Source organism: Mya arenaria, chromosome 9 (assembly GCF_026914265.1).
Source record: "Mya arenaria isolate MELC-2E11 chromosome 9, ASM2691426v1".
Classification (NCBI taxonomy): Eukaryota; Metazoa; Mollusca; class Bivalvia; order Myida; family Myidae; genus Mya; species Mya arenaria.
The window spans coordinates 15,180,509-15,196,335 of NC_069130.1; the positions used below are offsets into that span (position 1 = coordinate 15,180,509).

A 15,827-nucleotide genomic window follows, 5' to 3' on the forward strand; every position below is an offset into this window, starting at 1 on the left:
ACTTCGTTCTGTTCAAATAATTGATATTTGCATGTTCTTTCACGGCCTGTGCGCATGCTTCTCCGATTTGGCCTTAACATTACCTTATATAAACATGCACCTATATTATACATGCACTGAATTAAGTAAATAAGGTGTATTTAAGTGAGGACATAGATAATTAGTTATCGTTAAACACTAGATATCATAAAATATTACGAAATTGTTAATGAAGTTTCGTATGTGATTTACAAAGATATAAAATCAACGACCAGTATTCTGTAATTTAAACGCTTTAAGCTCAATGATTCAGACCTGCTCTCATTTCGGATCGTATATATAGCTTTTACAAACAGTATTGACTCATAAAACGTACAAAATACGATTCACAGGTTGAGCTAAATCTTAACCTTATATCAGACGGTGCATATAGATTGTGGTTTGTAGCTGTACCGGATAATCATTGTGTTGTGAGAAAAAACAAATAATTAATCATAGTTTAGTATCCCTGTAACTTGAGAGATGACATGTTATTGAGACAAGGTGACATTTAGATGAACAGTAGTCTGGAAAACAGCTATCGTATATATCAACAACAGCAACAGCAACATCAGAAACAACAACAACATCAACAACAGCAGCAGCAGCACCAACTATGGCGTCAGAGGAGGAACGGAAGCCGCTTCTAGCGCGAGAAGAGGGGGCCGTTAGGTAGGAAATAATATTTTAAACGTTAACCATAGTTCTCCTATTTAATCTTAAATATTACGACAGATGTACAATGAACTAATTAACATCAAAAGTGAACATCATTCCTTAAAACGGTTACCATTCTCTATTTCTTAGAGCTGATAATCTATAGCACAGGTGTCCGGTGCGTCGTCTTGAACTCCTCTACTAAGCCCCCCCCCCCACCCCCCCCCCCCCTACGTACACCCCCCGTGTAAAGTAAAGATATTCTTTAACACAAATAGAAAATTGTCAAAAATTTCATGTAATGTCATATAACGTTGTTAAAACAATATCTTGTTATTTTTGGAAGATTTAGAATATTTATTGGTGGGTTGTAGAGGGGCGGGGGTTAGAAGAGTGTGTGTGTGTGTGGGGGGGGGGGGGTTACGGCTTATAGACCCTCACACAGAAATATTGAGTGATTTGAGCTAAAACCGTTTGACAAATATTTAGATTTAGACGGTATTATTCAATAATCAATACCATAGTTGAAATAGATTCCGATTATGCGCCAATACATGCCGATGGTTTTAAACATGGGCCTTATTTTGATATATGATTCTGTGAATATTTTTTTTGGAATTCATGTAAAAATTAAATGATGTAATTAACAGATCCAGCCCACATATTAGCTGGCTATCTGATAGCTCAAATTCTGCTTAAGGAATCCAGCCTAAATATAGCTCTCTAATTGGTCAAAGTCTGCTTAAGGAATCCATCCCACATATAAGCTGGCTCTCCTATAGCTCCAAAACCTTAATGTTAACCTTTGATGCCTGGCCATGTGCACATAAAGTTATTACAATTGGTATCACTAGAAGATCCAGTGGGGGTGGGCGTACCCGGACCCCCCCCCCCTCCTTAAATTGTCCAAGTGAACTTTTTATTTCAACAGAGGAGAAAAAGTAATACAGTACGCCAAAAATACATCATTTCCGACTAAATACTGTTAAGATGATCTATTAGGGGTGGGGGTGGCACGCACAAACCCTCCTGCCAACAAAGGTTACACCCCCTAAATTACTTCACCTCTAACGTCAATTCCTGGAGCCCCCTCTGATACATAAAGTTATTACAGTTGGTATATGTTCGCTTTATTTCAGTTAAAGAACCAGTGTAGTTCTAACCAGGGTTACATTCTTTCTGTGCGCTATTCTCTAAAAACCTAAAATGACTTACAATCGTCGAAGTGGCCTTACCCGATTATGAGTATAAATGGCTTACACACCCCAATACACTTAGTTATACGTTATTAAGAAACATATAACTAACATAGTACACTTAAGGAATGAATTGCGGGGTTGATGTCATTATCGGGGTATGAACGCAATTGGGTTGGTCAATGTGTGTGGAGTCCGAAGGACTCCACGCGTACTTTGACCAACCCAATTGCGTTCATATCCCCGATAATGACATCATCCCCGCAATGCATTACTTATATTTACACCAATAGTTCATTATTTCATTCAAGAATTGTTATAAAAATACTTCATTTCATTTAAGAAAACCTTTCAGTAATCCGTTCTTACCCATTCTGTAAATAGAACGACCCGACTATAACCGGAAACATTTTTTTCAAATGACGTCACAATAACGCGGGATCAACCTCTTGAAATCATTTTAAAACGTAAAATTAAAACAATACTGGTACCAATATATTTAAAATATAATAAACTTACACTTTTAAAAATGTTGATCTATATTTTACGGGACCTGCAGACACAATACAACCAATAACAAGATCAATAGCTTTCATGTATATTGTTATGCAATGAATTACGATCCGAACATATCCGAAGATGTTGCGTTCATCGATTGATGAACGCAATTGCCGAAAGGCAGTTCATTTAAGGAACGGAAGTTGAGGTGTAAATATTGATTAATAACGTGCTGATGGACGGGCTCAATATCTAAGAAAATGCTTGTATTATCTAAATGTAGATTAAGTGAAAGTGAAGATGACGGCTGATTTTGGCCAGTTTTCTTTTTCTTGCGTGCAACATTTCAGGCTGTGTTATGGTATCATTTGAAAAATGCATCATATCAGTGTGTGTGTACTACGTGATAAATTACGTCAGTAATGATACATCGGAAGGCAACATTTTGCTTCGAATAAAAACTTAAAAACAAAGATAACCTTTAATTTACTTCACCATTTTAAATGAAACGAAAGGCAGTCTATGTCATTTGAAGGGTGTACATAGACTGTCAATATGCAAATATTACCCAAAGTCTGACGAATTCAATGAGATACGTAAGACCTTCATAGAAACCAATATAAACATGTGAACTGTTTTTCCTCTGACATACTTATGAAATTATCGTAAAAATATCACTGAAGCTACTTAAAAAGAAATTTATAAGAATGTTCAACCTTTTGCTGCAGTGTTATCCCGATAGAGTCAAACTATTTATCGGGCGAAGTAATAGAGTTCTATTTAAGGTTCATACAGGGGTGACGCAAACGAGTCAATATATTTATGGTTCATAATAGGGCGGAGTAAGCGAGTCAATATATTTATGGTTCGTAATAGGGCGGAGTACAAGAGTCAATCTACTTATGGTTCATAATAGGGCGGAGTAAGAGAGTCAATCTACTAATGGTTCATAATAGGGCGGAGTAAGCGAGTCAATCTGTTTATGGTTCATAATAGGGTGGAGTACGAGAGCCAATCCATTTATGGTTCATAATAGGGCGGAGTACGAGAGTCAATCCATTTATGGGTCATTATAGGGCGGAGTACGAGAGTCAATCTATTTATGGTTCATAATAGGGCGGAGTAAGCGAGTCAATCTGTTTATGGTTCATAATAGGGTGGAGTACGAGAGCCAATCTATTTATGGTTCATAATAGGGCGGAGTACGAGAGTCAATCCATTTATGGGTCATTATAGGGCGGAGTACGAGAGTCAATCTATTTATGGTTCATAATAGGGCGGAGTAAGCGAGTCAATCTGTTTATGGTTCATAATAGGGCGGAGTACGAGAGTCAATCTATTTATGGTTCATAATAGGGCGGAGTACGAGAGTCAATCTTGCTATGGTTCATACAGAACAGAACAAAACAGAAAGTTTATTTTTGAGTTAAGCATAAACAGCTCATCGTCACATTACACAAATATAAAACAGAAATATAAAATACACTTACACATAACCAATCAAAATATATATATAGTTTCATGTATAACGCTTTTAAAGCTGCACTATCACAGATTTACCATTTTTTATTTTTTGTCTTGGAAAGGGCAAATTTTTGCGTAAATATCTGCAAACCAATAATATAAGACTGCTGAAAAAAGCTCAGATCGCAGATTTTCATAATTCCGTTCTAAAATCAATGTTTTATGGCTTAAACCGTTAGTAACGGTTTAAATAAAAATACATAAAACATTAATTGTTGAACTTAAATATAAAAATCTGCGATCTAATTTTTGTCAGCAGTCTTGTATCACTGGTTTCCATGGATTTTCGCAAAAATTGGCTTGTTCCAAGACAAAAATAAAAAAAAAGTTGTCAAAACGTTCAATCTGTGAGAGTGCAGCTTTAAAAGGTTAGTAACGCTTAGCCATAAAACATCAATTCTCGAAGTAGGAACGTGCATATGAGAATCTTATCTTTTGTCAGCAGTCTTGTGTCACTGATTTTCAGACATTTAGACAAAAACTGTCTCTTTCAAAGACATAAATTATGTCAAAACGGTCGATCTGTAGAGTGTACCTTAAAAACTCTAATGTGGCTGATCCATGGTCTAGTGGTAACACATTTGACCATCAATTTAGAGGTCGCAGGCTCGATTCCCCGCCGCACCACTCCTAAGATACAAATCGTCTTCCGGTAGGGACGTTAAATGGGGGTCCCATGTGACAGTGCTATATACTGGTGCACGTTATAGAACCAGGGTAGCTCTAACCAGGGGGTACATTCTGTCGGTGCACTATGCTTCAAAAACCTTCAATGACTAGCAATCGGAGCTCTCGCCGAATGGGCCATGCCCGAGAATGAGTATAAATGAGCGTATACACCCCAAAACACTGAGTTATGAGTGATTCAGACGCATATGACTAACAAAGTACGCTGATAAATAACGTGCTGGCTTGTGTACATATACGGGCTCATTATCTAAGAAAATGTTTGTATTATCTAAATGTAGATTAAGTGAAAGTGAAGATGACGGCTGATTAAGCCAGTTTTCTTTTTTGTTGTGCGCGACATGTTATGGTATCATTTGAAATATGCACCATATCAGCGTGTGTATACCACGTGATAAATTACGTCATGATGGAACGTCGGAAGGCACAATTTTGCCTCGAATGAAACTTAAAAACAAAGATAACATTTATTTTACTTCACCATTGTAAATGAAACGAAAGACAGTCTATGTCACTTGAATGGTGTACATAGACTATCATTATGCAAAAATTACCCAAGGTCTGAGGAATTCAATGAGATACGTAAGACCTTAATAGAAACCAATATAAAAAATGAGAATTGTTGCATAGACTTTCCTCTGACTTACTTAAAAAGAAATTGTCGAAAAATATCTCTGAAACTACTTGAAGAAATTTAGATGATTTTTCAACCTTTGGCTGCAGTGTTATCCCGAAAGAGTCAAGCTATTTATCGGGCGGAGTAATAGAGTTCTATTTAAGGTTCATACAAGGGTGACCCAGAAGAGTCAATCTATTTATGGTTCATGATAGGGCGGAGTACGAAAGTCAGTCTATTTATGGTTCATGATAGGGCGTAGTACGAGTCAATCCATTTATAATTCGTCATAGGGCGGAGTAAGAGAGTCAATCTAATTATGGTTCGTCATAGGACGGAGTAAGAGAGTCAATCTATTTATGATTCATGATAAGGCGGAGTAAGAGAGTCAATCTATTTATGGTTCATAATAGGGCGGAGTAAGAGAGTCAATCTATTTATGATTCATGATAGGACGGAGTAAGAGAGTCAATCTAATTATGGTTCGTCATAGGACGGAGTAAGAGAGTCAATCTATTTATGATTCATGATAAGGCGGAGTAAGAGAGTCAATCTATTTATGGTTCATAATAGGGCGGAGTAAGAGGGTCAATCTATTTATGGTTCATAATAGGGCGGAGTAAGAGAGTCAATCTATTTATGATTCATGATAGGACGGAGTAAGAGAGTCAATCTATTTATGATTCATGATAGGACGGAGTAAGAGAGTCAATCTATTTATGATTCATGATAAGGCGGAGTAAGAGAGTCAATCTATTTATGATTCATGATAGGACGGAGTAAGAGAGTCAATCTATTTATGATTCATGATAAGGCGGAGTAAGAGAGTCAATCTATTTATGGTTCATAATAGGGCGTAGTACGAGTCAATCCATTTATAATACGTCATAGGGCGGAGTAAGAGAGTCAATCTAATTATGGTTCGTCATAGGACGGAGTAAGAGAGTCAATCTATTTATGATTCATGATAAGGCGGAGTAAGAGGGTCAATCTATTTATGGTTCATAATAGGGCGGAGTACGAGAGTCAATCTATTTATGATTCATGAAAGGGCGGAGTAAGAGAGGCAATCTATTTATGGTTTAAGATAGTGCGGAGTACTAGTCAATCCATTTATGATTCATGATAGGACGGAGTAAGAGAGTCAATCTATTTATGATTCATGATAAGGCGGAGTAAGAGAGTCAATCTATTTATGGTTCATTATAGGGCGGAGTACGAGAGTCAATCTATTAATGGTTCATAATAGGGCGGAGTAAGAGAGTCAATCTATTTATGATTCATGATAGGGCGGAGTAAGAGAGTCAATCTATTTATGGTTCATAATCGGACGGAGTAAGAGAGTCAATCTATTTATGATTCATGATAAGGCGGAGTAAGAGAGTCAATCTATTTATGGTTCATTATAGGGCGGAGTACGAGAGTCAATCTATTAATGGTTCATAATAGGGCGGAGTAAGAGAGTCAATCTATTTATGATTCATGATAGGGCGGAGTAAGAGAGTCAATCCATTTATGATTCATGATAGGACGGAGTAAGAGAGTCAATCTATTTATGATTCATGATAAGGCGGAGTAAGAGAGTCAATCTATTTATGGTTCATTATAGGGCGGAGTACGAGAGTCAATCTATTAATGGTTCATAATAGGGCGGAGTAAGAGAGTCAATCTATTTATGATTCATGATCGGTCGAGTACGAGAGTCAATCTATTTATGGTTCATAATCGGACGGAGCAAGAGAGTCAATCTATTTATGACTCATGATAGGGCGGAGTAAGCGAGTCAATCTATTTATGGTTCATAATCGGACTGAGTAAGAGAGTCAATTATGAATGGTTCATAATAGAGTTGAGTAAGAATGTCAATATATCTATGGTTCATGATCGGGCCGTGTAAGAAAGTCAATCTATTTATGGTTCATAATAAGACGAATTGAGATATTTATTAATTGTTCATAGTCTGGGTTGGGAGTATTAGAGTCAATATATGTTTGGTTCATAGTCGGGCGAAGTAAGATAGTCCTATATATGGTTCACAATCGGGCGAATTAAGATAGTCCTATTTATGGTTCACAATCGTGCGAAGTAAGATAGTCCTATCTATAGTTTACAATCGGGCAAAGTAAGATAGTCCTATTTATGGTTCATAATCGTGCGAAGTAAGATAGTCCTATTTATGGTTCACAATCGTGCGAAGTAAGATAGTCCTATTTATGGTTCACAATCGTGCGAAGTAAGATAGTCCTATTTATGGTTCACAATCGTGCGAAGTAAGATAGTCCTATTTATGGTTCACAATCGTGCGAAGTAAGATAGTCCTATTTATGGTTCACAATCGTGCGAAGTAAGACAGTCCTATTTATGGTTCACAATCGTTTGAAGTAAGACAGTCCTATTTATGGTTCACAATCGTGCGAAGTAAGATAGTCCTATTTATGGTTCACAATCGTGCGAAGTAAGATAGTCCTATTTATGGTTCACAATCGTGCGAAGTAAGATAGTCCTATTTATGGTTTACAATCAGGGCAAGTAAGATAATCCTATTTATGGGTTACAATCGTGAGAAGTAAGATAGTCCTATTATGGAGGACAATCGGGCGAAGTAAGATAGTCCTTTTTTTTGGTTCACAGTCAGGCGACGTAAGATAGTCCTATTTTTGATTCACAATCATGCGAAGTAAGATAATCCTATTTATGGTTTACAATCAGGGCAAGTAAGATAATCCTATTTATGGTTTACAATCATGCTAAGTAAAATAATCCTATTTATGGTTCACAATCAGGCGAAGTAAGATTGTCCTATTTATGGTTTACAATCGGGCGAAGTAAGATAGTCCTATTTATGGTTCACAGTCAGAAGAAGTAAGATAATCCTATTCATGGTTTACAATCAGGCTAAGTAAGATAATCCTATTGATGGTTCACAATCAGGCGAAGTAAGATTGTCCTATTTATGGTTTACAATCAGGCTAAGTAAAATAATCCTATTGATGGTTCACAATCAGGCGAAGTAAGATAGTCCTATTTATGGTTTACAATCAGGCGAAGTAAGATAGTCCTATTTATGGTTCACAGTCAGGAGAAGTAAGATAATCCTATTTATGGTTTACAATCAGGCTAAGTAAAATAATCCTATTGATGGTTCACAATCAGGCGAAGTAAGATAGTCCTATTTATGGTTCACAATGAGGCGAAGTAAGATAATCCTATTGATGGTTCACAATCAGGCGAAGTAAGATAGTCCTATTTATGGTTTACAATCAGGCGAAGTAAGATAGTCCTATTTATGGTTCACAGTCAGGAGAAGTAAGATAATCCTATGTATGGTTTACAATCAGGCTAAGTAAAATAATCCTATTGATGGTTCACAATCAGGCGAAGTAAGATAGTCCTATTTATGGTTCACAATGAGGCGAAGTAAGATAGTCCTATTTATGGTTCACAATCAGGGCAAGTAAGATAGTCCTATTTATGGTTCACAATCAGGGCAAGTAAGATAGTCCTATTTATGGTTCACAATCAGGGCAAGTAAGATAGTCCTATTTATGGTTCACAATGAGGCGAAGTAAGATAGTCATATATATGGTTCACAATGAGGCGAAGTAAGATAGTCCTATTTATGGTTTACAATGAGGCGAAGTAAGATAGTCCTATTTATTGTTCACAATCAGGGCAAGTAAGATAGTCCTATTTATGGTTCACAATCAGGGCAAGTAAGATAGTCCTATTTATGGTTCACAATGAGGCGAAGTAAGATAGTCCTATTTATGGTTCACAATCAGGGCAAGTAAGATAGTCCTATTTATGGTTCACAATCAGGGCAAGTAAGATAGTCCTATTTATGGTTCACAATCAGGGCAAGTAAGATAGTCCTATTTATGGTTCACAATGAGGCGAAGTAAGATAGTCATATATATGGTTCACAATGAGGCGAAGTAAGATAGTCCTATTTATGGTTTACAATGAGGCGAAGTAAGATAGTCCTATTTATGGTTCACAATCAGGGCAAGTAAGATAGTCCTATTTATGGTTCACAATCAGGGCAAGTAAGATAGTCCTATTTATGGTTCACAATGAGGCGAAGTAAGATAGTCCTATTTATGGTTCACAATCAGGGCAAGTAAGATAGTCCTATTTATGGTTCACAATGAGGCGAAGTAAGATAGTCCTATTTATGGTTCACAATGAGGCGAAGTAAGATAGTCCTATTTATGGTTCACAATCAGGGCAAATAAGAAAGTCCTATTTATGGTTCATTGTCGGGCGGAAAGTTGATAGTCCTGTTAGAGTGGCCTATTCATGGCCATTAATTATCCAAATTAATCGCAAAATACGTTATTTGCTACTTTAAAAAGCATTATATGTTCTATTTATTGGTTTTGATAAAAAAGGAAAAAAATCATTGATATGATTGGCGAATGCTACAAATGAATATTTACTGTGATTGATTATAGCCTCACAAGGCAGAAATACTGTGTTTTAAGCTCATTTCTTTCAAATTTAACCCGGTTTCCTTCATATAAACCATTGTTTTCGACATTTATTTATCATTTTTGGAATATTAAAGCAAGATTAGTATTTTGGTAAATCTAATCTGGGAGAAAGAGTGCATCTATAAGTGGCAGCAATTTCCCACCTGGATATAGGATTAGGTGGCCACTTGTCTAAACAAGCCACTTTGACATGTTCCCAAGGGGGGGGGGGGCACTTAATACAGGTTTGACTGTGAGGAAGATTCTTATGTGACATTTATAAACGATTAAAAGGTATTGAAAAAAGTATTTTACCCCATCCACTTTTACAAATCTTCATGTGTCGTCAATGGAACTTTCATCACCCAATCGACCTCAGGGGCGGATCCAGGATTTGACTTAAGAGGGGAGGGGGGCGTTACTTAGTGCGTAAACTTTCGACATAGTGACAAGGTGAGCTTTTGTGATCACAATTTGTCCGGCGTCCGTCCGTCGTCCGTCCGTCCGTAAACTTTTACTTTAAACGACATCTCCTCATGAACCGCTTAGCCAATTTCATCCAAACTTCACAGGAATGTTCCTTGGGTGGTCCCCTATAAAAATTGTTCAAAGAATTGAATTCCATGCAGAACTCTGGTTGCCATGGCAACGGAAAGGAAAAACTTTAAAAATCTTCTTCTCCAAAACCACAAGGCCTAGAGCCTTAATATTTGGTATATAGCATCATCTAGTGGTCCTCTACCAAAATTGTTAAAACTATCCCCCTGGGGTCAAAAAATGGCCCCGCCCCGGCGGTCACTTGTTTTACATAGACTTATATAGGGAAAACTTTAAAAATCTTCTTCTCAAAAACCACAAGGCCTAGAACCTTGAAAATTGGTATGTGTCATCATGTTGTGGTCCTCTACAAAATTTGTTCAAATTATTCTCCTGGGGTCAAAAATGGCCCCGCCCCAGGGGTCACTAGTTTTATTACATAGTGTTATATAGTAAATCTTTAAAAATATTCTTCTCCAGAACCGTAAGGCCAGGAGCCTAGATATTTGGTATACAACATCATCTTGTGGACCTCTATCAAAGTTGTTCAAATTATTGCCACAGGGTCAAAATTGGCCCCGCCCTGAAAGTTATTTGTTTTTATATAGTCTTATATAATAAAACTTTAAAAATCCTCTTCTCCAAAATATAAGACCTAGAGCTTTCATATTTGGTATATAGTGTTACCTAGTGGACCTACACCAAAGGTATTCAAATTATTGTCCCGGGGTCAAATTGGCCTTGCTCAGGGGTCATTTGTTTTTACATTGTCTTGTCACTTGATATGTAGCATCCTTACATGGTCCTCTCTCAACTTTGTTCAAATGGTTCTGTTTGGCCCCTTTTAGGGGTCACCAGAGCAAAAAATAGAAAAACCTTTAAACAACTTGATCTTATTAACTGCTTGATGGATCTTCAAGTGTGAAGCATCCTAGCATGGGCCTCTGTCAGGTCTTTTCAAATAATTTTGTTTGGCCCCTTTTAATGGCCACCAGAGCTAAAATTAGTAAAAAAAACTTAACATTTTCTTCGCATGAACCCCTTGATAGATCTTCAGCAAATTTGATTTGAAGTGTCCTTGCATGGACCTCTCTTAAATTTGTTCACATAATTTTGTTTGGCCCCTTTTTGCTAAAAATAGAGTAAAAAACGATTATTCTTGTGAATAATTGATGGATATTTACCAAAATTTTTTGAAAGAGTTATTGCCCGTTGTTTATTTTACATTTAAAATTGTCTACGGGCTTTTATGAAGGGATTCTTTTAGGAAGAGTTATTGCCCTTTCTTAATTTTACGCATTTCTTATGTTCCTGAGAAACTACTCTTACCATTGATTGGCTTTCGTTACAAAAAATGCCCCCATGAGGTGGGGGATATAGCTGTCTGCGACTGCTCTTGTTCTTTAGAAGATATTTCATTTTTACTTAAAGCTGCACTCTCACAGATATACCGTTTTGACAACTTTTTTATTTTTTGTCTTGGAAAGATAAAATTTTTGCGTAAATATCTTAAACCGATGATAAAAGATTGCTGACAAAAGATCAGATCGCAGATTTATATATTTCCATTCGAAAATTAATGTTATATCATAATGGCTTAAACCGTTACTATCGGTTTACGAAAAATGCATAGAACATTTATATAGATATCGATCTACTTTTTTGTCAGCAGTTTTATATAACTGGTTTCCATGCATTTTTGCAAAAATTGGCTCGTTCCAAGACAAAAAATAAAAAAAGTTGTCAGAACGTTCAATCTGTGAGAGTGCAACTTTAATGATAAATTATATAATCAGACTTTCCCATTGAACTTCATGTAGATTATTGTTCATGCAGATGCTACAATCTTATGTTCTGTGTGAATAGTGTTATTCACTTATAATGTTTATAAAGAAGTTTTTTTTATTAACATTAGAAGGAATTTGATGTTGTCCTAGATGGGCAATTGTGGTAGTATTAATTGAAGGTGTTGAATGTGATCTAAAGTTTGACTTTTAGAGCTTAAGGCAGTTGTGTATCTATACTAAAAGTTCTTTCAATGTGCAAGCAATTTAACATAGATTTGTCCGTGTGCAGACAATTGAACAAAGCCCTGTCACTGTGTAGGGAATTGAACAAAGTCCTGTCAGTGTGCAGGCAACTGAAAAAGTCCTGTCAGTGTGCAGGTATCTGTACCAAGTGCTGTCACTGTGCAGTGAATTATCAAGTCCTGTCAGTGTGGTGCGCAGGCAACTGAACAAAGTCCTGTCAATGTGCAGGTGAGAATCAAATTCTGTCAGTGAGCAGTCAATCATCAAGACCTGTCAGTGTGCTGGCTACTGAACAAAATCCTGTCAGTGTGCAGCCAATCACCAAGTCCTGTCAGTGTGCAGGAAACTGACAAGTCCTGTCAGTGTGCAAGGCAACCGTGACAAGTCATGTCAGTGATTATTCAGGCAACATGTTTGACCAGTATGTTTTCATTCCCCTGAAGGTGGGCATATTAAAATCACATTGTCTGTCCATCCGTCAGTCCGTCCATCAGTCCGTCCGTCCGTCCATCCTTGTCTGGCTCAATAACTCGTGTCCACACTCTAACTTTCTCTTGTATGGACAGATATTAATATAACTTGCCACATGTGTTTGACATACCAGGACGACGTAACGTATGCAAGACCTGTTTCCTTACCTCTAAGGTCAAGGTCACGCTTAGTGTTTATTCACAATGGAATGCTGCATATAAGAACATAGAGTATAAGTTGTCATGTCCGGGCTGTAACTTTCTCTTGTATGGACATATTTTAAAATAACTTGCCATGTGTGTTTGACACACCATGGTGACATGTCGCATGCAGGTCCTGTGTCCCTCCTTTTAAGGTCAAGGTCACACTTAGGTGTTTATTAACAATGGAATGCTGCATATAAGGACATAGAGTATAGGTTGTCGTGTCCGGGTTGTTTCTTTCTCGTATATGGACATAATTTAAAATGACTTGACACATGTGTTTGACATATCAAGATGACGTGTTGTGTGCAAGACCCGTCTCCCTACCTCTAAGGTCAAGGTCACACTAAGTGTTATTCACAATGGAATGCTGCAAATATAAGGACAAAGAGTATAGGTTGTCGTGTCCGGGCTATAACTTTCTCTTGTATGGACAGATTTTAAAATGACTTGTCACATGTGTTTAACATACCAAGACGACAGGTCACGTGCAAGATCTGTGTCCTTACCTCTAAGTTGAAGGTCACACTTAGTGTTTATTCACAATGGTATGCTGCATATAAGTACATGGAGGTTAGGCTGTCGTAACCGGGCTGTAACTTTCTCTTGTATGGACATATTTTAAAATGACAAGCCACATATTTTCGACATACCAAGACGACATGTCGTGTGCAAGACCCATATCCCTACCTCTAAGGTGAATTACCTCTAAGTGTTTATTCACAATGGAATGCTGAATATGAGGACATAAGAGTGTAGGCTGTCAAGTATGGGTGGTATTTCAGAGGCAATTTATAATAACTTGCCATAACAATTTGACACGTAAAGGCAAGATCAACTTTTTATGTACTTGTTCATAGGTCAATGACACATTAGGGGGCATTCGTCACATTCTGTGACAGCTCTTGTTCAATATTCTTTAAGAAACAAGCTATATTGATAAAAAAAGGTTCAACTCTTTTACTCAGGTGAGCAATTTAGGGCCATCATGGCCCTCTTGTTTAGACTAAGCAGGATTTACGTGGCAGACAGCCCTAGTAGATTTCTAGTTGGAAAAATACGCAAAAACTGCGAAAGATGCATGTGTCGTAAGCGATGCGATGCTTCAGTAAGTAAAATTCAATGCGTTGTACGCATTGATGTCAATTTTATGTATGTTTTCCCCTTGAAATTGTATGTTCACGTGTCTAGTCCCTTTAATGCTTTATTGGTTGTGATTCAGAAAACTTGCTGGGCATGCTGGGTCTTGTTTCGCCAGGTAATAATAGTGTTTGAAAATCGGACTCCATTTGCTATCGATAATCGAATCGAATCGGACACTCGATTTACTATCGGACAATAATCGAAAGTCATAATATCATTTAGGAATACATTCTGTATATTCAACTTCTTCTGTCTTAAATAACTTGACAAAAAAAAACATAACTGCAAAATACAGACTTAAAAAGTGCATATCAATTGCAAAGTGATGCACACTGCATCAAGTAAAATATCTTAGCATTTTATCCATGTTAAAGCATATTAGATATTTGTTAACCAGCTTGTAACCTATTATATTAAAGATTTCATTAAAATATATTAATTTCATAAAACTTTCACAACAAAAGTATATTTGTTAATAACAAACGATACCATAAAACGTTTCAAAAACAGAATGCATCGAGTCGGGATCCCTGTTATTTTCACGTTAGACAATTTGTAATTTTGGGAGAGTTTGTAAGTTTTTAGGCAAAAGTGTTTACATTCACCGAATTTGTGTAAAAGAGTGACCCCCCTTGTTAAAACGAACTCAGCGAGAATTTACCCGAAATAAAAATTAACATTTACTCTACTTTTACCGCATAACAAAATACGTAGTAACCGACATTGCATTTTCAGCGACGATCTATCGATTGTACTCGATAATCGTTTCATCACTAGGTAATAATAGCCCTATGGTCGAAAATAGGATCGGTTAATGGGTAAGGGTTTGCCAGGTAATAACAGCTCTATGGTCGAAAATAGGATCGGTTAATGGGTAAGGGTTTGCCTGGTAATAACAGCTCTATGGTCGAAAATAGGATCGGTTAATGGGTAAGGGTTTGCCAAGTTATAACAGCTCTATGGTCGAAAATAGGATCGGTTGGGTTGGGAGCTAGGGGAGGGTTTCGCCAGGTAATAATAGCTCTATGGTCGAAAATAGGATCGGTTGGGTGAAGGGCTAGTGGAGGGCTTCCCCAGGTAATAATAACTCCATAGGCAAGAATGGGATCAATTTGGGGGGGGGGGGGGAAGGGGGTTCGGCAGGTAATAAGAGCTCTATAGTCGAAAATATGATTGTTTTGGTAGGGTAGGAAAGGGATTCGCCAGGAAATTATAGCTCTATGGTCGAAAAAGGATCGGTTGGGTGGGGGTGGGTAGGGAAGGGGTTCGCCTGGCAATAATAGCCCTAAGGTCGAAAATAGGATCGGTTTGGGGTGGGGGGGAGGGTAGGGGAAGAGTTCGCCAGGAAATAATAGCTCCATGGTCGAAAAAGGATCGGTTGGTTGGGTGGGGGAGGTAGGGAAGGGGTTCGCCAGGAAATAAAAGCTCTATTGTCGAAAAAGGATCGGTTGGGTGGGGGTATAGGGAAGGGGTTCGCCATGAAATAATAGCTCTATGGTCGAAAAAGGATCGGTTGGGGAGGGGGGGGGGGGTTAGGTAGGGAAGGGGTTCGCCAGAAAATAATAGCTCTATGGTGGAAAAAGGATCGGTTTATTGGGTGGGGGTGGGTAGGGAAGGGGTTCGCCAGTAAATAATAGCTCTATGGTTGAAAAAGGATTGGTTGGAAGGGGGTAGGGAAGGGGTTCGCCTGGAAATAAAAGCTCTATTGTCGAAAAAGGATCGGTTGGGGAGGGGGGGGGGGGGTAAGGTAGGGAAGGGGTTCGCCAGAAAATAAT

General features: G+C 37.7%; 1 protein-coding gene across 1 annotated transcript in view; it reads left to right on the forward strand.

Moving 5' to 3' along the window:
• Positions 1 to 207: 207 nt before the first annotated feature.
• Positions 208 to 15,827, forward strand: part of LOC128246707 (ATP-dependent translocase ABCB1-like) — a 51,517-nt gene continuing 35,897 nt past the window's right edge. Inside the window, exon 1 of the mRNA XM_052965061.1 lies at positions 208 to 690. Within this exon, the coding sequence (XP_052821021.1) occupies positions 635 to 690 (56 nt within the window). The 5' untranslated portion in view covers positions 208 to 634. The remainder of the gene's footprint in view (positions 691 to 15,827) is intronic.